The sequence below is a fragment of the Falco rusticolus genome, chromosome Z (genome assembly GCF_015220075.1).
Source record: "Falco rusticolus isolate bFalRus1 chromosome Z, bFalRus1.pri, whole genome shotgun sequence".
In the NCBI taxonomy this organism is placed as follows: Eukaryota; Metazoa; Chordata; class Aves; order Falconiformes; family Falconidae; genus Falco; species Falco rusticolus.
The window spans coordinates 7,219,218-7,243,641 of record NC_051210.1 but is presented as its reverse complement, the minus strand read 5'-3'; the positions used below and the strand labels follow the sequence as shown (position 1 = coordinate 7,243,641).

The 24,424-nt window shown below is 38.7% G+C and overlaps 1 protein-coding gene across 4 annotated transcripts in view; it reads left to right on the top strand.

The window, feature by feature from the left end:
* MCTP1 (multiple C2 and transmembrane domain containing 1) overlaps positions 1–24,424 on the top strand; it is a 276,103-nt gene that overhangs the window by 168,901 nt on the left and 82,778 nt on the right. For all 4 annotated transcript variants that reach the window (XM_037374432.1, XM_037374433.1, XM_037374434.1 and 1 more), the window contains 5 exons: positions 7,177–7,279; positions 9,379–9,481; positions 9,861–9,962; positions 10,306–10,380; positions 12,183–12,302. In XM_037374432.1, coding sequence (XP_037230329.1) covers positions 7,177–7,279; positions 9,379–9,481; positions 9,861–9,962; positions 10,306–10,380; positions 12,183–12,302 — 503 coding nt within the window. The remainder of the gene's footprint in view (positions 1–7,176; positions 7,280–9,378; positions 9,482–9,860; positions 9,963–10,305; positions 10,381–12,182; positions 12,303–24,424) is intronic.

The window sequence follows — 24,424 nt, the reverse complement described above, 5'->3', positions numbered from 1 at the left end:
CTGATATCGTTTACTGCAAAGCTACTTTTTTTTTAAGAAAGTGGCAGTGTTAGGGTACTAATCCTGGCAAAATTAGGATTTAAAAGACATTTTTGGTGACCCATAGGATTTAGAATTAAATATACAGTGAAAGGATGACTTGTGATTATTAATATTTTTTTTTCTGTAAATATTGTGTGGAAATGAGTTTAAAATGATTGTAGCACTACACAGAATCACCTGGTAAAGGTATCTCATGAATTCGAGATACCAGTCCGTTGCAACACGTTTGCAGCAGTGCTGGTAAAGAGGAATTATCATTGCCATTTTAAAGATGGGAAACTAAGAAAGGTTAACTGACTCAGCTAAGGCCGACAGAGCAAGTCCTTGTCAAAGCTGGCATTTGGCTTGGGTCCTGTACTTAATCCATTAGATAAGGCAGCTTCTCATGCTATTGAGCCATTCCTGCTCCTGGCCAAAGGTCAGACCAACTGCTCTGTTGCAAGCAGCTGGCTGGCAGGGAGCTTGGAACAACATTAGTGACATTAGCGTCTGCATGAGTGGCACTGCCCCCCAAGAGTCATGAACTGGCTGTCTTGTCTTCCCAAAAAATAAAGGCCTTTTTTGGCTGTGAGGACTTAGATCCGTAATAGACAGGCATGGCCAGCGGTAGGGGAGAACCATAATAGCCTATGAAATATTCAAGCAATATTTCAGCTTTCATAACCACATTAAACTTGGTTGAACTTTGTGAAGTCAGGGTTTGTGAGCTTGACTTTTAAAAATAGTAGAAGTGGAATTGAAGTGTCTTCATTAATTTTTTATACTGTCCAAAATGTTTTCAGTTGTCTTGGTGATTGCAGTTTGGTTTTGATAATGTAATGTGAACAATGCAAAAAATTGTGTAACAGTTCAAAACAAAGTTAGTTATTTGCTTGCAATCAGTTTCATGGTCTAGCCAATGCTAGAGTTGACCTGTCAGTTTATATGGCTTTACAGACTGATCAGTGGCAGGTAAATGCTAAACGTCAATCTATATTTAGCCTGCCACATGGTTGCTTTTGTTGAGAAAACTACTGAAGAAACAAAACTAGAAAATTATTTGTGTCTCTGGACATACACTGAAGCAATGCGTGCTTTCTATAGCCGTGGTAGAAATATCTCCGCAGGGCTCACAGGGAGCTAGCCCCATGCTGTCTGCTGTCCTTTGCAAGTTAATCCTTACGAAGTGAAATAAGTGTTTCAGGTGGGTCTGCCACACACTTCTTGCTTTGCATCTACTCTGAAAAGCAATTGCATCAATGGGAGTTCCTTCTAAGAGTCCATGGCAGCCCTGATTAAGAAAGAAAAAGTCATTCTGCAGTGACTGATGGTCTTTCTGATTATTTACTTTCCTGCAGGCTGTTTTTTCAAAGACTGAAATCAGAAAAGCATTATGTTTATGACTGTACACAGGTGTCTTTTTTCTCTCTAAAACGGGGAATTGTCTTACTGTATGAAATATGGATGTTTCCATATGTTTGTTAACTAAAGTCTCCTTTTTTTATGATACTAAACGAGCAATATGCAGACAACATGCAGTTTTCTGGAGACAAAAGCATGTACTTAATAGAGTTTTCTAATAAAGGACATCACAGTTTAACTTGTATAAAACATGGCAAGCAAGAAATGTAGATTTAAGCTTTGATAGCTTTTCATCAAGGAAGACTCTGCTTTGTGTACAAGTGGAGCTAGAAAGTGCATGCAGAAGTGCAATTACATTGAGTTGAAGTCCCTGTTTGGAAGTATTGCTGTGCCCCAAAATGAATTTTTGCTGGGAAAACAATCTACCGAGAATCAAAAATTTTTATTAGACAACTTCCCCCTCAGGAACCACTGAAGGACATATCTGTTTAACTTACCCAGAAGTATTAATTATATTGTATTGCAGTTTGACAGCTCTAATATTCAGGTAAAGTTCATATTTATACAAACAAAAGATACTTGCATCTGAATCGGTCACATGTCATATGATCTCTTGCGAAAAAAAAGCAGTGCTTTTGGAGTTGAATTTGAGACGATGCCCAACATTTTGTTTTACTTGCCCACTAGACTGGACAGTGCCGAGCTCACCTCCAGCCTGGAAGGTAGGCTGCAGTGGCATATGTCTGAGACCTGTTCTGCAGCCCTAGAACATCAGTTCTCAAGGGTTCACAAGCCACTTCACATCATTGGTGCTCACTGATCAGTTCCAGCAAAGCGAGCCAGCTGACCTACAAATGTGGAGGTCCTGTGGCCTTTGAACTGGTGGAAAGGGCCTTTCCCAAACTTTTCCAAGCAGAAAAGACTGCAAAACTGTTAGGCGATGCGGTGCTGTGGCAACTTGAGAAGAAAATTCAGAACCTAAAATTGTGCAGAGGTTGAGGTTTTGTTGGTTTGATTTTCTAAATATTTTGAGAAGCAGTTAAAAATTGTCACTATGGAAGTCTCTTTTCTATGATAAAAAAGTGTATTTTAGATAACTGCAGCAGAAAAATTTTGTTCCAGTGGCCAGCCTCCTGAGGTCCGGGTAATGGATCCCGGCTCTGAACTGACTTTATTTCTGTTGTGAGGGACTTCCTGGGCTGTGGGAGACTTTGGGTTGTGAAGCAAATAACAAATGAGACCTCTCTAGTTCCTGGGTAGCCTCTCTTGCAACTTAACCACTCTTGCGGAGTTGGGCTGGTTTCAGCTCGTGGGTGTACCATTCATCCAGGGGCATGCATTATTTCTGAGAAGTAAGGTGACAAGCAAAAGACTTAATTTTTAATTAAGGTGTGAATAGTGTGCAACATGAGGGACGCAATGCTGATTGAAGTAAAATACTGAGATCCAAGTAAAATAGTTCAGTTTGCGCTCCTGTCTTGACGCCTGTTTAAAGTTTAAATTCAATACAGTGCAGCGCAAACAAGGATATCTGTCAAAGCAGATGCAATGGGCAGCATGCTGAATAAAATGGGAAGCTTCAAAAGATAAGTGTTTTTTAATTTTTTTCAGGGGTAGCTTACATTAAAAAGTAGAATTCCTTCTAGGGGACATTCTTAGGTAGTCCAGGTCTGTAGAGGGGAGAACAAAGGTGAGGGAGATCTGTTGAAAGACAAGCTGCTTTCCCTTCGAGATTATTACATGTATTTTGTAAATTAGCACTTTTATTTCTGTCATTTCAGGAGCCCTTAGGACTGTACAAGTAGAGTCCAAAAAGCATGAGACATTACAGCACCAGAATGGATTAATAAGATTCAGTTTACTTCTTATTGAGCTTTTACCGCAGGTGTGATTTCAATAAGTTGGAGGGTACCTTTCACTGTTTTTTGTTAACCTACTTGTATCATTAATTCCTTCAAACAGTGTTTAGTCCCAATGAAGTCATGGGATTGCTCAAAATCGTTAAGTGCTGTTTACGGCTGTGCTGGGAGTGTGCTTTTAATGTGTGAGTGCCTTAAGCATGTGGTGGTCTCTTACACTTGGATAGCACTGAGCACATATTTTGGGCTGTATTCAGAAGTTTGTGGCTGCCCTCCTGATCAACAGCGTTTAGTACCTCTAAAGCCACTGGAACAGTAGCTGGAGGCCTGCGGAAGGCAGAGAGCAGAGAGCTAGTTGGAACATCCTCAGTAGACAGAGGAATTTGAGTAGAATATCTTGACGTATGACAGGTGGTATATGACAGTCGTGATTTACTCTGTAGTGAAAGGCATACTTGTGATGACAACATAATTTGCAATGATGTAACTGAGCTTAGGCAACACAAGACTAATTGAAGGTTTTTAAGTATAGTTTTAGAGCTGCTAGATGGACAGCACATGCTTTTCAGAACACATGGTTCTTTCACATAAAAATGAGGAAAACCATTTATCTGTGTCTTGTTGGAAATTGCTAGCTGAATTAACTAGACAAAAGTTGTCTGAGGCTGCCTTGGTTAGAGTATGTGTTGTGCTTGAGGTATTGGTTTTGAGTAATACACTGGTGAATATGCATTGTAAGTTCCTAGATTTCCTTGGTCCTCCTAGAGACCATGGAGACCAAAGGACAATGTCTTTTATTATTTTAGTGCTCTCTTAAGGCTTTCATTGGGAATGATCCCATTATTTTGAACACTCTTGCCATGCAGCAGGTTGCCGTGGCTGTCAGCAACAGTTAAGATTGCAGTTATTCCTTCTAATAATGAGAACTTGAAAGATGACAGATGGATATGAGTTTCACCAAGTACTTGTACATTGCTCTGGCTTTGTCTTGCTGGATCATGTTCACTTATTTGGGTTGGTATCCAAATATCGTTTGCACATACCATATGTTTAGCACGTCAGCGAAGAGTGTTGCCTTTCAGATACCCAGCTTGGTTATGAGTGTTTTAGCATATGGAAGAAGTGCCCATAGGCAATGGTGAAGGGCTTTGCATATGGGAACTTCATAGCCTCCTCATACGGTAAAAACCAGTATACCTTAGTAGAGGTATTCAATGCCGTGAAACTTCCACTTGTCAACCATGACATTTGGGCCTTCCCTTGTACCATTTCACAATCTTTCCTTTTGTCAAATTTGGTCTCGAACAGTTTTCAAGTTGGAGGAGGGAGGAGACAGGAAATGTTGAGGGCGGTGGGGGGAGGGGGGATATTTTTTAGTTCTGAAAACAGTTTGTCTTTGATTTGATCAAGGACCTCTGTGATTAATGTTACATGTTATTTAGCTTTCTTAAGTGGATTGATGTCCATATAAATCTGTAAGGAGTCATTGAAAAAGTACATGTCAACAAATTTAGAAAATAAATGAATGTAGTAAATACCTTATCTTTGTTTACAGAGGATGGCCTTTAGACACTGCAGTCCATTTTCCTGCATTTGTGTACAATTAATAAGCACAAATTGCATTGTACCATCATATGCAAATATGATTGATGGTGGTTTAAAAAATGAAATCAGTAATCCTACCTAGCTCACCTGTTCTGCCTTGCTATTCTGCCTTCTTGTGTGTTTTGTTTTCAAATACTGGAACGTAAAGAACTGAAGTAAATATGAATTGTTTAAGTTGCCTACCGCCTTTTAGGCTTGTGAAGTAGGAGAACATGGAGATGTGTGATATATCCATCTCTGCTGGCTAATGAATTAATCATTTCTCAAGTTTTATGGGAAAGATTCAGCAGTATATTGTTTACCAGAGAAGATAAACATCAGCCCTAACTGTAATTCACAATGTGTTTAAAACAATTATTCTTTATCATTAAAGTTAATAATATGCACATTAACCTCTGATGTAGTCTGAATCAATACTGCAGTTTGGGAGATATGACCCCTGGACAGCTTTGTCTAAATATCGATTTAATTGTCATTTGTATAAGGTATGAAACAAATTACATGCCTTCCTAATATCATTAATGTAGCCCCATTGAACTATCCAATTTATGGCTTCTTATAATGCGTGACAAAGCATTACAGAGTTATTGGACTAATTGTGGAACACAGTTGCTTAGTGTGCTAGATTTGATTGTGGAAGGCCGATGCCAACACTAACTTCCAAACACTTGGGTGCCCAAAGGAAGTCCAGAGATGGGAATGAGCCATACTGTAGCATGCAACTTGGTTGTTAATTTCCATCAGACAAGGTTTCCTTGGGTTCTGGGAACAATTTATTCTACAGCTTTCTACTTATATATTTGTAGCCTCACATGAAAATAATGCATACACTTGTATTCTGTGCCAAAGGCAAAGGTTGTTCTCTTCAATTAGTGGAGGAAATAAAAATAGGTGGGAGGGAGAGCATCTCTGTCTTGGCTAGCATTTATAGTGTTTGTCATTACTGTCACAACTTGAAATATGAGTTAAATAATTTACTCCACACTGTGATTTATTCAGTTTATTGCCTTTTTATTGCAACTGTCTTCTCACCATGCTCCTCATGTTTTCATTACTGCTTCTTCCATCATAGCTGTCCCTCAGATCTTCCTCACACCTTCTTACCCTTCCAGGAAATTTCAGGGTTGGCCCAAATCCCTGGAGGTACCAATCTTCCCTTCTTTGGCTTCTTCCCTCTTTGGAAAGCTCTTTTTTTACACAGCCAAGCTGTAGTTAAGCATGAGATTCAGGTGTATACTTTCCTTCTTCTCCTTTGCAAATACAAACCTTGACCTTGTGGGTAACTGAGGAAAAGCTTAATAAAAGTTTCCCATCTTCACCCTAAAATTCCAGTCGGGATTATTTTCCTTGCTGTTTGCCTGATACCTAAGCACCTGAGTCATTGGCTGTAAGCAGCTTATTTCGCATTCAGGTGTACCCCCACATATACACTTGCTTTCCCTGTTCTTTTTCTTTAGACAAAAAAAAAAACCCAAAACAAACCCAAAAAACCAAAAAACAAACAAACAAAAAAAACCCAAATCAACTTCCATATCCAGTCTAGGATACTGCTTCCATTATCTATATGCTGCATTTTCAAAGCAGCATCTTCATACTTTATCCTGTGGTGGCTTTCATGCTGAGGGACCTTCTTGTAAATATATGCAAAGCTACTTCATTGTGCTTTAATGTATACGAAAACCTCAACCACGTTTGAGCTTCTGCTGTGCTGAAACTACAGCCCATCATTCCAACTGATATCGTCTTATTGTTTAATTGTACTTGCCCACTTTCTCTGGTGTTAGGCTTTTATCTGAGACTGCCTTTAAGGCTTTTTGATTTTGGGGAGAGGATTTTTACAGCGTGAAGCATGTAGTCTTTGGATAAGTGTCATAGGTGCTATGTTATTACAAATAATATGGAATAATACATTTCCTATGAATCAAAATGTTCTAATTATGTTATTATTACAGTCGATGTAGGATTGGCACCGTTAAAGTTCTCTTAGCTGTCTCAGAAGGGTGCTTGGCACCTTTTAGGAGCATGCTGTTTTTTCATCAGAAAAGACTGTATGGTGATTTTTTTCTTTTCATTTCTCTTTTTAAAGACAAAAAAGATGTTCTTTCAGTGAAGAATGTTAATAGATTACAGAGATGAACAGTCTGTTACAATCATCTTGAATGTAATGCAGGCCATAGGACTTCCCAGAATTAATTCCTGAGAGAATTACAATGCAGCTTTACAGAAATAATAATAATAAAAAAAAGCCACCAAAACTAATTTTTATTTAAACCTTGCTCATGGTGTGCTTTCTTGGTTCATAAATTTTGTTCAAAATTTTCTCTTATAGGTAAAAGTGATCCGTTTTGTGTAGTTGAATTGAACAATGACAGACTGCTGACACACACCATCTACAAGAACCTCAATCCGGAATGGAACAAAATCTTCACATTGTAGGTGTCTGGATCTCGTGTTGGGGGGTTGCGGTTAGGCTGTGGTTTTCTTTGAGAATGGAGGGTGTGGAAGGGATGTACGTGTGAATTGAAGATACCTGCTGTTGTTTCTGAAGAAAGATAGCGATCACACACCAGTATTTCTAAACCAAGCAGTGTAATACTTTTTTGAGGATTAAAAACATGAGAAAAAAATTAGAGAAGAGGTGCCATTTTAATAAGGTAAAAAAGCAAGGTCTGTTTCTTGGGAACCAGGTATGAGTACTGCTGAGCGCCCCAGACTCCTGCCAGCTCCAGTGAGAGTGTCAAGGGCCAAACCCAGTCTGCAGTTTTGGGTGGAAAAAGGGATATTATGATTATGACCTTAATTAAAATGTGGTTGTTAATGTCAGTAAACATTAGGTAACTGTTTAAAGGAATTTTAAATGGATTTATACTTCTCTGAATTACGATCAGATACTTTCCACTTGTTCTTTCCATTTACCAACTGCACCTCTCACAATATCATCCAGTATTGTACCAGTACAATGTGGCTATTGGGTAGAATGCAGTCTGAAACATTTAGTTTATTGGGAAGCGATGCGGTCGGGGTTTTGTTTTATCCTTCTGTTATCTTGAAGACAGCAAAAAGCTGTCAAAATAGAAAAGTCATCCACAAACAAAATGTTCCTGTTATTTGTCTTGCTTCTTTTTCTCCCTGTTTCTCTGTGTCTGACTGCAATGTGACACCGCCGAGTAGAAAACTGATCAGTTGCGGGTTTCTCTGCTGCTGAAATAAGCTAACAATTCACTGCAAAACCAGTAGAAGCTTTAGCTTTGTGTACACTGGCTTCACTTTATCATTAATGAAAATGCTGTATTTTGCCCTTGATCTCAAAACTCAGTCTGATTTTAATTCCGCACCCCCACCACCCACCCCCCCGGCCTCGCCCCATCCCCATCCCCCCAAATTCATCATTCATTTATTTGGCATCTGTAGCCGGGCAGTGAGCATTCAGGAATGAACTCAGAACAAAAGAACAAATCTTACAACAGTTGTACTTCTTATAGCTTATTAATGTAGTTCTCATGTATGTATCTACAAACCCACACAAAATTCTTCATTAATTTATTGTTAATTACATACTAATGAAGCCAGTAGCTAATCAACCTTTACTGCTCGACAGTGTTCTCTGCATAAGAAATTGCCTGGTTTTGTAGAGGACAAAAGACTAACAAGGAATGAAACAGAAAAATTCAAAAGGCCTTTAAGGAGAGTTTTCACCTCTCTTCTGTGTATGTTATCATTGACTTTTGTTTATCTTCAGATTTGTTAATTAATTTTGGGCTAGCAGTCCAGTTTCATTTGGAGCTGTATATTTTACCAAAGTTAAATTGCTTGAGTTTGTATTTCCTGATCAGCTGTTTGATCAAAAATGAGTTCTCTCAAACAATTCTGTTGGGTTTTTTTCCTCTGAATAAGGAATGTGGATTTTTCACTCGAGAGTTTACAATGTACAGTGACATTTGTTTGTGCATGGTGGTGGAGTGTTTAATAGCTGGCAGGCAAAAAACAGTAGTAGCTGAAAAAGGCATCGTTTTGTCTTGCTTGTTCCTAATTTGTTGTGACGATTTGTATATTTGCAATTAAGCAAGGATTTCAGAATTAAAGAGCTTGTTCTCAGTGCAGGGGCAGGCTCGTGTAGCTCGTAATTATTTTCGTTGACAAACCTACAGATTGCACAGTAGTTGCAGTGGGAATTGCTGTGAGGGTAGCGGTGTTTAAGGCATAGTCTTTAAAGGCTCTCCGTCCTGCTGCTGGCGGCTGTAAATCCCCCTGTGCTGCTGTGTGCTGGCTCTCCTCGCAGCTCCTGTGGCGCAAACCCCAGGTAGCAGATTTAAAGCAACATTCTTTGGAAAAGTTCTGATGGGAAGGGCTTGCAGAGAGCGTGAGCAATCGCGGCAGCCCTTAGAAAGCATTTTGGTTATATGGAGGGGTGATGCCCCATTTACTTAAGTTCTGTTCTCTGCCATGGCTTGGGAAAATAGACGGGTATCTGGTTTTGCTAACCTTTCACGCTGGTGTAGATGACTTCTTCTCGTTGCTTCTCCCTTTGTAGCAATATTAAAGACATCCACTCGGTGCTTGAAGTGACAGTTTATGACGAAGACCGCGATCGGACCGCTGACTTTCTAGGCAAAGTCGCTATACCATTGCTGTCTGTAAGTTTCATTCACCTGACATACCGCTCTGAATTTTTCCTGCTGAAGCTGCGGGGGGGCATGTGTGTGTGTGGAAGAAAGAAAGGGGGCGGGGGGGGCGGGGGGGGAAGATTTGCAGCTCTGTGTCTGTCATTTCTCAACCAAGATCTGTAATAAGAACACTAAAATTTTAACATACTCAATTCACGGCCATGTTGAATCCCATGATAGTTAATTTTTCCTGACAGACTCGGTCCTGGTAATGAACAGGTACTTGTCAGACTTGCCACAGTTGTTTTGGGTTCTCTGTCAGTTTCAGCAGCTGGGGGTCAGGGGTCACCGGGGGGGTGTATTCAGCGGAGACCGCGAGACAGACGGCTGTCATGTCCTTTTCCTGCAGATTCAAAATGGTGAACAGAAAGCCTACGTCTTGAAAAACAAGCAGCTGACAGGGCCAACAAAGGGGGTCATCTATCTTGAAATAGATGTGATTTTTAATGCTGTAAGTCTTAACTTTGGCTTTTTTGTACTGCTAAAGAGTTCAGTTTCATGAAAGCTTTTGTTCCTGATTTGTAGAGAATTTCTGTCATTCCTCATTTTCTCTAAACCTTGATGTATACTACAGAATACTCTTCTGCCACTGCCTGGCACACCCACTCTTTTTGTTGCTGCTGCTCTTGCTGCTAATGTAAAGAGCGGCAACTCATGCCTCTGTGTACGTTTGTGTGTCACGGGCTTGGCAGCCATGACTTTGGAACTTCGTAATTTTTGCAAATTGAAGCATGTGTTACTACTGGGTAAGGAGCGAGTAAGCTTGAAATACTGACATACATTTTAATGCATAGGTGAAAGCCAGCATACGAACCTTAATGCCCAAAGAACAGAAGTACATTGAAGAGGAAAACAGACTGTCTAAACAGGTAAAGAGTAAGGAAACACTAATCCTTTCCAAAAGCCTTAATATCAAGTGTGCATATCCAAATATCTGGTATCGTACTGCAGAGGGTAAAGAATAACATTTTCATTACCTGTTTACAAAAGAATATGATAGGTTGGAAAAGGCAGAAACAAAATACATGGGTTTATTATGTCTCCTCTATAAACTGCAGCTTAATTTCCATGAAATACGTGAATAAGAACACAGTTGAAACCATCAGGTTCCACACATATCAGATTATAGCGCAGGTGCATGTAAACCAAGTCTTGCATAAATTTTTGCTGTTAACCTTGACCCAAAAGATCTCTGTTTGTTGCAGGGTAAAGAGTCTTTCAGCATTCTTTTAGCCAAATTTTAAATAAGTCAGTTGAGTAAGGTTTGAATCAAAGGTGAAAGCAAACTAAAACTCTTTTATTACTTCGGGGAGTCCTGTGGGTAGGAGATAGCTGGACCCTTTTTCTTTTTTCTCTGGATTTTATTGCTACACACAGTTTTAATCTTTTGGTAAAAAATACTTGAACACACATCTTACCTTTTTCCCCACTTGAACTACTTTTCATTCAGTTTTTCATGTTCCACGAATAATGTATTTTATATGGAGAGAACTGTGCTTTTGCTTGGACTATGGGAACAAGAATTTTGTTTGCAGCGAAAAGGCAAAGGTCTCAAACCTGTTTTTTATTTTGCTGCAAGCTTATAGACTCGAGCTTAATTTAAATTACCTGCTGAATGAATTTTGTATCAGTTGGATAATGTATTTCATTAAGGAAGATTTCAAGAGGTGAAATGCTTCTTTCTAATTGTTGTGAGTAATGCTGTTACTAAAGCTGCATTTTGCACCACTATTCCAGCAAAGAAGCGCCAAGGCCTTTTATTCGAGATTTGTTCTTCTACCCCCTTCTGTAACAGAAAATGGCACTGTGACTTTTGCAGATGGCAGGAGGAGTAAATTTTAAATACCCACCTTGGGTTGTTGGTGGCATTTTTTTTAGATTTTTTTAGATTAGCTTGCATGGCATAAACACCCCCACCCCCACCCCACCCCCCATAAACTTTAGGGTGGGGAAAAAAGGAATCTTTATGTATGAGTGATGTGGTTGCATTTTAAAACATCCACATCTTACCTACCTAGCATTTTCTGTGCTACTCATTACACAAATTAAACCATTCACTGCTTTGTTAACTTTTTTTGCTTTGAGGGTGTTCTCCTGCATCAAAACACAGCACAGTTATGTCTTATTTCTATATAGATTGAATGTATGCGGTTGAAGTCACTTCAATAAATACTTAAAAGCATGTGGTCAAAATACAATGCAAGAGACAAATTTGTTACAGATAAAGGAAAAGTTTGATATAAAGGGTGCAGGTTATCTTAATTGGAATGCCACAGTAATTTTGCATGGTTTCAGGTGTGTCCTGCAGCATCTTTTTAAGGAAGGCCAAAATTTTCTAAGAATGGGGAAAGTCTTGTTTACTTAATAAAACTCTGAAATCTTAGTAACAAAATCGTTCATGAAAATTTGCAAGTGGCTGTTTTTTTTAGAACTGAACAACAATTTATGTACTATTTAGAGTTAAATTCAACAAATATCAATTGACACAACTAACAAATTCTGTTTTCCAAGTCTCTTGAATTATGAACTATATTTTCTCTGCGAGCTAGAGATCTTAACATGTTATTTTCTCAATCTTCACCCAAATTAGGATGACAATATTGTAAGCATGAGACTCTTCTGAAGCTTTTGAGGGGTCTGAAACATTTTCGTTCTTTCATCTTTTTAACAGCTACTTTTAAGAAACTTTGCCCGGATGAAGCGTTGTATCATGGTGCTCATAAATGCCGCCTACTACATTAGCAGTTGCTTTGATTGGGATTCTCCCCCAAGAAGTCTTGCTGCTTTTTTGGTATGATCTACTTTATGTTATTGTTGATCATCCTGGTGTGTTTGTGTTCCAGACTGAGGGATAACACAGTGTTGATGTGGGGGGTGTTCTTTTTTAATTTATGTAGAACATTGAGTTATGAAGATAAACGTAAATCAGGTTCACTCATGCTTTTTAAAAAAGTAATTAAGTTTAAAATACCACACAAACAAGACAGAAAGTTGTGGGGTTTTATTTATAGTTGTACAAATAACATAAGCAAGTGATACAACTCAAAATACAGTCAGGAAACTATGGATGATGTATTTTGAGCTTGTCACACATTACTTCCGTTAAATTTTGTTTGGCCCCTTTGTATGTTGCATATTTACTCTAAAACTTGTTGTGAATATTTCATGAGTTCTTTTACATATCATGAATGTAAAATTGGGGGTATTTTGTCCTCCACATATCAATGTGTTACGCCTATAACTTTTTTTAGAAGTACAAAACTCTGGACCCAAATAGTTTCTTCCTTACTCAGATTTAGTATTCTTAGTTAAAAAAACAAAACAAACACAACCAGCCAAACAATTTAAAAATCATTAGTGCAAAGAAACTAGTACCTTTTAGGCATCAAGTTCTGGTCACTGTTCAGTTTTTAGACAATTCAATTTTAGTGATTTAAATGAAGCTGCTATTGCTCCATAAAACATTACCTTCATTAATATTAACCTTTACTTTCCTGTTAAATTTTTAAAATTCCAAGCATAATTGTAGATTATAATGTGTTACCCAGGTGACTACCTTTTTATTTTCAAAATCTTACGAGATACAAACAAGACCAGAGTTCCTGTTTGTTTTTTGCCTGAGGGAGTCCCACCAGGAGTAAAAATGTGTGCATGGACACACTGCCTGGAGTACCTAAATTTATTGGCTGAAATACTGAAGTTATGAGCTTCTCTGCCATGAATTTGAACAGGGAATGGTTTTCTTTTCTTTCTTTGAATAAATTACAGAGGGAGTCTGGTGACAGTGTTCCTGCCTTGGGTGCCTGAAGCTCAGGTGCCCCAAATTTGGAAAAATCAAACCAGGCATTGGAGCTGGCTGCACTAGAGTGGTAAATGGGGTGCTTTCGTGTGTCACTAGATCATGCTGTTTTTCAGGAACGAACTTCCAGCTGGGCTTCGTTCATGCTATGTGACTGACTATAATGCCCCTGCATGGCCTGTCAAAGGGTGGCAGCACGCTTTCCATCCTTGGTTGCAGTGTTTATCAGGAGTACAGGAGATAGTGTGCTGGTCAAACACTCAGGGGTTTTATACTACTACTGATGTCTGCAGCAACCACACCGTGCAAAAATCTAAATATACTTGCTGCTGTTCACTGTAGAGAGATGATCTATCTTTTCAGTATCAAATGATCAACATTTCATAGGAATATGCAGGCTTGTACATAAAACTCAGATGTTCATGTTGGTATTACTGCTCCAGGTACTAGAAAGTACTTGTCTGTCTTAAGTCTAATTTTAACATGGATATGGAACACTCATTACTGCTGGAAGAAAGGGAAATGAAAAAACATCCTAATCTTTGGGGAAAATTAAATTCTTTCCTTCTCACGGTGCACTGCTGTGGCTGTGGTGGAAGTTGTGCTGCCATTAAATTGTTATTGTTTCTTATTGTAGAAGAAATTCAGTTTCATAATTAATTGGAAATACGTAAAACACGGAACTTGAGCAGAGAGGTCTATAGGCAGTATACATCATTATTGTGGTTATAATGTATTGCAGTAGAAACATGCTCCTGATTTTTTTTATATATATATATATATTCTTTTTTTATATGTGTATTTATCTCAAAAGCCTCCTTTTCTTAGTTTCCTTTTAGTACTTGTTTTGGTATGTGGTGGTTGTAGTAGCTGTGGATATATTACATCTTCATCAGTGCTGTGACTTCACAGATGTGTTCATGCTCTGCATCTGCAGTGCATCCTGCACTTTTCAACTTGATGTTATTCTCTCCAAGGGTCACATCATCCCTCTGGGCAAAAACAAAATTGATAAGTTTTTGCTAGCCAAGGCGAATCTACAGTAACTTCTATCATGGTTGTAAGCTTTGGATTTAGGTGGTTTCTGGAGTTTCATAGTGATCATAGGCCCTTGAAAAATCTTGAGAGCGTTCCACTTGCACGTGTAATGCTGAATTATGCTTGCACTAAGGTTACGCTTGAATTTAATAGAGGCTATAAAAAAAAGCTGTACTTAAATGTATCATTTTCATCTCTTCACTATTGTACAAATCGTATCTCCTCTTGAAGTTGTCTCCCAGAGGTTAGAGAATGTCACAGTGAAATGTCAGTGCCAGAAGGGAGATGAGAAATGGGCCATTCTGGATGTTTCCAGCTCTGCATGCAGGCTAATAAATAATGTACGAGAAGTAAACTTTTAAACTAACCGTTCCTTCCTTCCTGTTGGATTGGAAGCTCTATTTTGATGGATAACTTCCTGACACAGATTTACAGCCATTTCACGGGAGTTGCATGTGCGAGGGTTGATTTGGCAGATGTCCCATTGCCCCGGGTTCTTGGCATTACTGTTACAGGGACCCTTGTCTCGTACCACACCCCTGTCTTCACTTGCTGATGGGACTGCTGTTACAGAAGACCACAGGTGAAGAAGTTCTGGGAGACTAGCTCAGGTTTTGGAAATACAGTTGTAATTAATAAGAAATATCGGGAAAGGAGGGCTAGTCTTTGGAAGCTCACAGAAAGCCTGGATTAATGTGGTGGTCTGTAATAAGCTGCAGTTCCTTTATGCTCTTGGCACACTGAAGTGTTTACTGCAGCTCTTTTTAAAGTCATTCTCCTTTGAGAATCACAGTGTTGCTCATCGGGACTACAAGTGTTCACTGGAGGGGCTTGCTGATTATTTATGCTCCGGGACTTAGATGTCTCAAACCTGTACGTTATTTGGGACATTTTAGGAAAGGAAATGCTTTATCAAAGGTTTGGGGTGTCTCAAATCTGGCCAAAGGCACCAGCTCAAGAACCAATGCTGCCCATGCTGTGCCTAGAGGTACATAAACCTGGAAGTTTTCAGGGACCTACATTGTGTCATTCCTCAACTAAACATTTTGCCTGTTTCTGTTGAACTTCATAAGCTCACTGCCTTCACTGGGGCTTTTGTCTCAATGACTTAAATTTTTGACCCCCCGTTTTGTTTTCTGTGCCTCAGTACTTTACAGCAGAAGAATGATTGCTACCCAGACATAATTTTTTGTATTTTCTTGGTAGTATAACTGTGACATATTATTAGCTGTTACTTTTCAGATATCCAAAGATCTTTGTAAATAGCTCATGAAGCATAGGTGGATCTGCCTAGAATATGACTTTGGAGTGGAACCATCAGAAGATTTGATATTCTCTCCTCCTTTTTTCATATTTTTTCCCTGTCAAATAAAGGAAGTGTATAGCAACAATGTTAAATTAATGTTTCAGTTCCAGAACAGCTTTATTATATCACATATAGCTCTGTAATATTGAGGCTGATCAAGAATTTGTTCCGTGCTTGTGTTTATGCTTGTTAAGCACCTAATGCAAAGGAAAAGAATAGGATACATAGAGACCACCTTTGCTGTAAATTCACATGATTTTCTCTATTTAAAACAGACCATTGGATTATTTAGCCATTAATTTTTATGTATTTTAAATTCAGTGATTAATATGGTATGTTTCAGTTAGAAGAACTTTTATTAGAGTATGCAAAAGTGGATGTTTTTTCTTTCGATTAATCTACTGTGGGCACTGAAATGTCTACTAAATTGGGCCTAATTTCCATTAGCTTCTTGACCAGACATTTGTGTTCTTGCAGATGTCAGTGGGTGCAACGTAGGGGGAAAAAAAGTGTTCACTCTCTTTTTCCAATACTGCCATTTCTCACTGTAATGAGCACAAAAATAATTGGACAACTGAGCTATCAGTAAAAGGACACACTTCAACGTGAGTCAATGAATTATTTTACGGGACAAACTTTAATCTTTAAATGTGATTGTAGATAATTTGTGCTACCATCTGTCCATTTGGAATTCTTTTAGCCTTTTCAGTCGTTATACAGTAAGTGCTGCTGTGTTTAACATTAACATTTGATATTTTACACATTTAATTTCTGTACTGCTGCATGGTCCTTGGGGAGCTTCGCTCTAGTGCTACATGAGAGAGACAAAGTATTGATCAGTTAACATTTCAGCTACATTTATGTATGTCGCAAAATTAATGAAAATGCCAGACAAAAATGTCAGAGTGCACAAAAAGGTAGAATTTAAATTTGGTAGTTTAATGAAAAGTTTAAGATGTGCATTATCAAAAATGTCCCCTTGCCTTTAAAGTACAATTCATAACTGAGTAACTAAAGGGAACGACATATTTTACTTAGAGGAACATTGAACATGAAATATGAAGGAATATATAATCTTCAAAGTGTTTGGTATCCCAAAATGGCCTCAGTAAAGCACTTTAATTGCCTGGTTGAACATTTAACTGTTACTCGTAAAATAAACTTGTTTCCTTTCTCATTTGGAAGCAGAGTTCACCCAATAACATGTACTTCTCAGTGTGTCCTCGAATTACAGCTTTCTATGAACATGTTGTCCTATTCCTGTTCCTGTTCCTCTGAATCCTTCTATATGTGTGTATGCATGCACATAGAAAATGCTTCTCTTTCTTAGGCTTTGAAATATTGATAAAATGACTCTCCCTGCATGCAAGTCACTTGTCATGTCTAACTCACCTTCACTTTATCTTCTAACATTACACAATTCATGTGTGAAAATGACATAACAGTGTCCCTAGCCTTTGATTAAGTGTTAGTTCTCTTGCACGTACATCATTTAGTTGTGGTGGTGTCATGCTAATTAATTGAAACTGAGAAGGAAACAGCAGAAAAAAGAGTTGGTCCCTTGCAGGAAATGAGACATTAAAGTAATTTTGGTTTTTTCCTATTTTTCCCTGTTAAAAAGGGAAATTATAACTGCTGTGTATTTCAGAAGCAACTTTCACCCAAAGCTGACAGAGATTATGTTTTAGGGAGGATTTAATATGGTACTGTCAGGAGTGGGGATGCACTTGTGTTAGTTATTAAATATTTTCCTTGTTTTCCACACTAATTGTAGGAGAATCAGAATTGTGCAGATATATTTCAAAGCTCGTAAATTTTGCCACTGTTGATACCATAACTGAGGACATAAACACCTTCAAATTGCTTTTTACTAAACCTGGGTGAAGTGGACCATCAGATTGTCTTTTGCCACCTGTTGTCTAGAATTTGAAATTGGAAGAATTGCTGCTAAGGTAGTTGCAAAAACTTCTTACATCCTAAAAAAGCCTTTCCAAAAATGCCTGTTACTGTCAAAACTTCCTGTTCTCAAAAGAGAGATTTGCAGAGGTAAAGTGACATGGCAATGGCAAGGCCAGGTACAAGATTAATATCTGATGGAGGTTGCACACATGTGCAAGAGTCTTTTCAGCTCTTTGTCAGCTGTATCTTCACCAGAATGAAAAAGAATGAAGTAGATCAGACTGCTGCACTTTTGTTTTTTCAGAAGTAAAGCAGACAAGAAGAAAAGTCATATAAATCCTGTTTCCTCTTTCCTGGTTTTTATGTAGACTAGCAGAACTAATGTGAGACTGCTGCAAAAACGCAGTGGGATTTGTGCTTTCTGCAACACTTTGCTATACTGTGTGCCAGATTTTAGAAAGTGGAATAGGAAAGAAAAAAATATGTAGCGGATCCTGGGGTATATAAGCATTAAAATCCATTAACCATTCATACCTAAAGAACATACCAGCAGCACCAGCAATTCAAAAAACTCTCTGTACTTAGCTATAACACTTCAGGAATGATGCTGGTGTGGAGATACCTGGTGTCGTCAAGCCACATCTTGTGTTTGGCACATTGCACATCTGATACAAGGAAAGAGTGGGCAATATTTATATACATTAAAATTCCTATTTATTTTGTTTTTTAAAAATTGCTTTCATTTTACTTCCTTTACAGGGTGAGTGCCTACTTGCTACATCAGTTTATCAGTGTGATTCATTGCCTAAGTGCAGACTTGGTGCAGATTTTGTTTACCTTAAAGCATCCCGTGTGCTGCCCAGCTGCTGTTCCAGGAGGGCATGTGTCTGTCTGAGGGTGTGCATCATCTCTGTCACCTCTGTCCTCACCATCCAAGTGCCTGGGGTACCCACTGCAGGCTGTCTGAAATGCCACCAGCTCTCCCTTTAGGCACTGTAATTGCTCCATTAGCTGTTTATTTTGCCTGCGTATCTATTTTAGGTACTTACCATAATCTTAATGTGTTCAGTCTCAAAACCACCTATGCGGTGTGTGGAAATACTCCCCTTATTTTGATTTCTGAAACAGGAAATACACAGCAGAGTAGAGCATTTGTATCCCACGTGTTGGACTTTTCCCTTCACTACCAGACCGTTTTTCTCACCTGTTTTCCTTTTGTTCCTATTTGGAAAACTGACAGCTTTGCAGTGAAAGTATTTGATTATCAAAGCTTGTAGAATGCTATTATAGCTTTATACACCAAGCCTGACACACAGAAGCGTGGTTGGTCAACAATTATAGAAATTAACAAAAACAGTTACTGTTCAGCATTCAGTGTTGCCTAAAAAGTTCTAAAAGCTTAGATTTCTTCCTAAGGCAGTGGTGTGACTAGAAATCTAGGCAGCCAGTTTATGTGAGTTGCAGTTTTGCTCTGGAGTAGTTTTCCCATAACGCTAATTATGTACAAGGCCATCCCCAGCTGCCTGGTGTTGGCTGTGGCCCCTCTTGCTTTCTGTGTTTGGAAGGTTGCAGGGTGCTTGCACTGGAGCCAGCCTGGCAGTGTGTCCAGAGAGGAGCAGCTTTGCATCATGTATTCTTCTTACTTGTGCTTTCCTCTCGAGTGCACAAAACTCTCCTGAATACAAAACCTTGCGCTTGAAAGATTTCAGATAGCATGGATATTAGATTTGGATAATTATTCAGTAACGGTGTTCTAAGGAGTAAGTAGTTGTGTACCCTGTCATCATCGGGTTCCCTGAGCTTCTATTTCACAGTTGTCGCAGGAAATCTTGGCCATTTAGACTTTCATTAAAATAGAGAACATGGGTGGATTATAAAATATCTTACTTTTTCATCGTCTTTTAGTTGTGAGTCATATGAGAACTAAAACATTATAAAATCATCTTACAAAGAGTGTTTTACTTCCTTTTTATTTAGCAGCGGTAGGTATTGATAATGGTATGCTTTGAAGTGGAAGAACTATGGGACACACTGGTTTTACTGGACCATAATAGTTAAAAAAGTCAATAGTTAAAATAATATAATGCAATATTTTGCAGGAAGTTTCAGTGTAGTAAAGACAGAAGCAATAACCAAGTATGTCATGTGCTGGTGAGGGTAGCCCAAGTAAGGAAGATCAAGCAGAGAAGCAATGTTTCGTAGCCTTTGAAAATTTGGTGTGAAAAAGACTTAGAAAGGACAGCCTGTTCAGAAATTAAGCTACCAGTTTCTTCCTAATGGTCCTTAAGGAATCTTCAACGTGCTTATCCCTCCCCATAGAGTAGTCACTTGCTTATTAGGAACGTAGCTGTTAGCCGATGTTGTAAGGATCTGTACCTTGGTGGATGAATTAAGAAAAAAACAACCAATTTTTAATGTGCTGGACTTTACTGGAGTGAAAACACTTTGGATAACTTCGTAATGTTTCAGATATGCACCATGAAAATATTTGTCCTGCTTATATTGTTTAACATGCAAGTTCATATTTTCAGTTTTGATTGCAGAACATGAAATCCAGGCTGTTAATATAAAAAAAGGGCTTAGAAAATATTTTGTTTCTGCTAGCACCACGCATGCTGTATGACTAACATTGGCTTTATTGGTGTTGTAAGTAAGATTTTTCTTAGAAGAAAAACACCCCTAAGTAACCATTGCAAAAGTTACATGGGAAGTTTAGTCCCTTTTTCCTAAAAAAAAGGACTGTCTGCCACACACAGCTTTATCCTACATTTTTGGCAAAAGAGAGATGCTGCACGCTTCCCATTCCAAAAATGGCTGGTTTGGACCAGGGAGAGTTTGAAAGCTTGCTTCCCACTTGGAAATAACTGGCAGGTGGCGATGCCGCTTGTGATGATGATGTCCAAAACTGGCAGAACTGGCAGGGAGAGTGAAGGATTAGTCTGTTCCCCTCCATACAGTAGGAAACTGAAGTGAAAAATGGCTCTGTCATTCTGCTGTCCCCTTTCTTGTGGCCCCTCTGCCTTCCTCCTTGGCATGAGGTGGGCTGTCCATGCAAGAAACTTTATTTTCAACTGAACTCCATTAAGATTTATGTAGGAGAGTCCTGTGAAGGAACAGGGCATTTACAACTAAACTAGGAAAGCTGCTTATTTTCCTGGTTAGGGAAACCTGCTTGTGACAGGGTGTGAAAAAGAAGTAGCACTAGAAGTTGTCTGTTGCTTGGGATAATGTGTCTCTTTGTGCACTGAGTAGACCGTCTTAATTTCAAGGGAACAAACCACTGAAGTACAGTGTTACAGAACACTTAAGTTTACAAGTGGTGGATTATTTTTTTTTCCTTCTACATTAGGCATGATTTACACAGCACATTATTAACATAATCTTTATTGTATAGTTTAGTCAGGGTAAACAGTGTTTCCACCCAGGGTGTTTCCATACCTGAAGAATTAAGATTAAATCTGTTCTTTCAGAAAAATGATGCTTCCCTGAAACACCTTTCCACATGCTTTTCCCCCTTCCCCTCCTGGGTGTTGGCCCAAGGCAGCAGCTGCAGATCTCAGTGACAAGCCTGCATTGAGCAGATGACTGTCTAGGCAGAATATTTGCTTAAATACCTTAATTAGGGGCCAAACTAGTGGTTGCAAAGTTGTGAAGAAAATCCTTACATAGCCTTAGCCATGTTATTGGTAAACGTTGGGTGCTTGTGATGGCTGTTCCTTGCACAGTAACCTTCTGCAGGGGTCATGGCAATATAAAGAGGAGCAAAAACTGCCTTGAAGACCCTTTTAGTTAACTATTAAGGCAAGAAACAATGTTTTCTAGATAGTTTGTTAAGACATGAAACAGAGTGTGGGTAGAATGTTAAGTTTTTACCGAGTGTCGTGCTTAAGTGATCTAGCCTCTGCAGGAAAGGAGAATTTCAGCTGACCTTGAAATAAAGAGCCTGTAAACCTCATAGCCACTTGTTTGATAGAAACAGCATTGGTTTGTTGGGTTGGGTTTTTTTTTCCAGTTTATTTTTCAAAAGAAAAGTAATGGGTGTTTATATCCCCAAATCTGTTCATTACTTTTCAATAAGCAAGGAGACATAATTTTAAAGCATGATTTATTTTGGTTTCATTGGTAGATTTTATTTATTCTAGGTAAGTATTAACACTTACCCAGTAGAGATAACTTAATGTTGTGACCAGAATTGTTACTGAAGAGAAAAAAAATAAATGAATAACTGTAAGCCAAATGGCTGCAGCTGATACTGAATAGACTTGCATGGCAGATCTTTGGAGTTCATACGTTTCCATGAATAACATCCACACAATTACTGTAGCTCTGAAGTTACGAGATACCAACTGCTTTCCAGAGATACAAGTACTCTAGAAGAACCCACTGATCTGCAAAAGCTGAAAATTGGCATAATTTAGTCTTGTTTATTCGAGATTGACGCTGCTCTCACAGCTATTATTAGCACTGCAAAGTTACCTGTTAAAACCGGTATTATGCAATTGGAACTTCTTGGGCAATTAGCGTGCAGCGCCGGCTGAATGGGAGACATGATTTTCTTTCCACAGTTGTATAGTAGCTGTGATTAGACATGCCTGTATTCCAGTTCTAATTGACTGGCCTCAATAAGTAGACACTGCTCATTAATGAACACAGACAGACACTTCCTAACCCATTAAAAAAATAAAAAAGGTAGCGGAGAAATGTGCTCAAAAATGAATAAAATTAATTCTGTTTTGATATACTGAATACGTATTTTGCATTCAGTGCTACAGAAAGTGGCACTGTATACTTGAGAAAGCTATGGTTAAATAAAAAATCAAGCCAATATTAACATGTGTCTGTGATTCTCTGCACTCGGTACATCCCCTCTAAATAATAACTGGAGGGATAAACACATTAAGCTGAAGGTAAATCTCTACTTTAATAATAGCCATTGCACGACTAATGTATGAGTTTTTTCTGTTTCCTTGTATTCCTCCTCAGTCTTTAAGTGCACGAGTGCATGGAGTCTCTCTGGCTTGAGATGCACCTTTCCAGACTGTTCTCATCCTAATAAAGTCAGCTTGTATGATATTTCTGTTCTTGCTCTGTCTTTTTCTGGAGCTTATTTATAAGGGAGAGGAAAAATCTCTTCCATATCTCAGACCAGGAGGCACAGGTGTGCGTATCTGAAACTCTTTATTTTCTAATGACAAATTCTTCCATTTCCAAGAAAAGTATATTTTTAATAATGAAATTCAGCTAATTCCTTTGAAGATAGGTGATCAGTACTGTAAAAGATACTGTTAATGGTTTATTTATATTGTTAATGATTATTTAACCCTGTTTTCCTTAACAAAGACAAAATTGGTATTTTTCATGTGGTATACAATATCCTTTTTGCTGTTTTCCCTCAAGTACCTCTAGTAACCAACAGATACTGTATCCCTTTAACATCGTTGAAAAATTTAAAAGTAGGTATTTTTAGTATTTGCTGCCATCTTAATTATTACTTGCTTAAAGCACCACTGTTAGCAGAGGGATTATGAGTTAATAAAAATGTCATAGTACTAGTGTATAAAACACAATATAATTTTCCCAAGATAATGATTAACAGCGTAAGGCCGCATTAACAACACTTAATGCTCATTCTCTAAATGTGCTTTACTGTCACCTTTTAGGAATAGTATCTAAATAATGTAGCAAGTAAACATGGAAACATTTTGGAGTGATTTATTTTGAAAAAGAGGTAAATAATGAAGTCTCTCGTTTGAGCTTTGTTTTGGCGTTCTGTCACTATCTTCGTAGTGTTACAGCTTCACATGAATCTGAATAGCGTTTTTAAGACTGGATGTTAAGCTTCCCTAGCACAAGTCCAGTGAAACACATTAAAAAGTTATTTATTCATCACAGTCTATTAGCTAGAGCATTTGGAAAATAACTTGAGTGTGCTTGTAGGTCATTATTATGTCAGTATTCCTTTCACATACAAGGATCACTTCAGGTGCGCGTTGCGGTTTTTTAACCTTTTAAGAGATTTTTTTCCTTGTTCCAAGGCTGCTTCAGATTTTGATTAGCTACCTTGATTCCATCAGTATGAACGAGATACATCTCTATAAGTTATTGATTTGCTTGGGCATACTTCTTGGCTTATTGGGGGTGGATAGCTCCCGGGTCAGCCTGTCTAATGGATGGTGGAGTGCACTGGAGCTACCCGCCGCAGCAGGGGCTGCCCACCTGGGTCAGCTGCCCCCCTGCCTCCCCACCTGGGTACCTGCAAGCTGAGCCGCATCCCATTCAGCGTGGCAAGAACGGCCCCATTGTCGCGGGAAGAAGCGTTTGTTTCTGGGGGGGAAAGTTATTCCAGTTCTACTTCTGAATGAAAGGCAAGGCTGTTATGACTCAAGGGATATTAGGCCTCACTGCTTTTTTGGGAAAACAAATTTGCTGTAACTTTATCTGTAATTTAGTACTGCACGGGTGCAAATAGAGTCTACATTGTGTGGAACAGGAGGCAGAATTAAGGGTTTGTTAAAGCCATAAAAGGGTTGGGTGACCATTTGTTTCCGAAAGCAGCTTTATCGGAGCCGTAGTTTTTTGGGGTTGGGGGTGGGAAAAAAAATCGTGATGGCCTTGCTGTTAACTCTGTTTTGAATTTGCTTCAAAAGCAGTACTGAAGAAGTAAGCTTTCTGTCTATATGGAGAATATGGCAAAATTACAAGTTTCCCTAAAGTGAAGGCACACCTTTTGACTTGACCAACAGCCTCCCAGTGAAGGCTGCTCAGATCTTTTTCTGAAAGTCCTATTTTTTTTCCATTCTCCCAGTAAATGTGGCAGAGCTTTGCTCTTCCCAAGTTCCACTTTTCCTGAAGAATATATCAAAATGCTTAA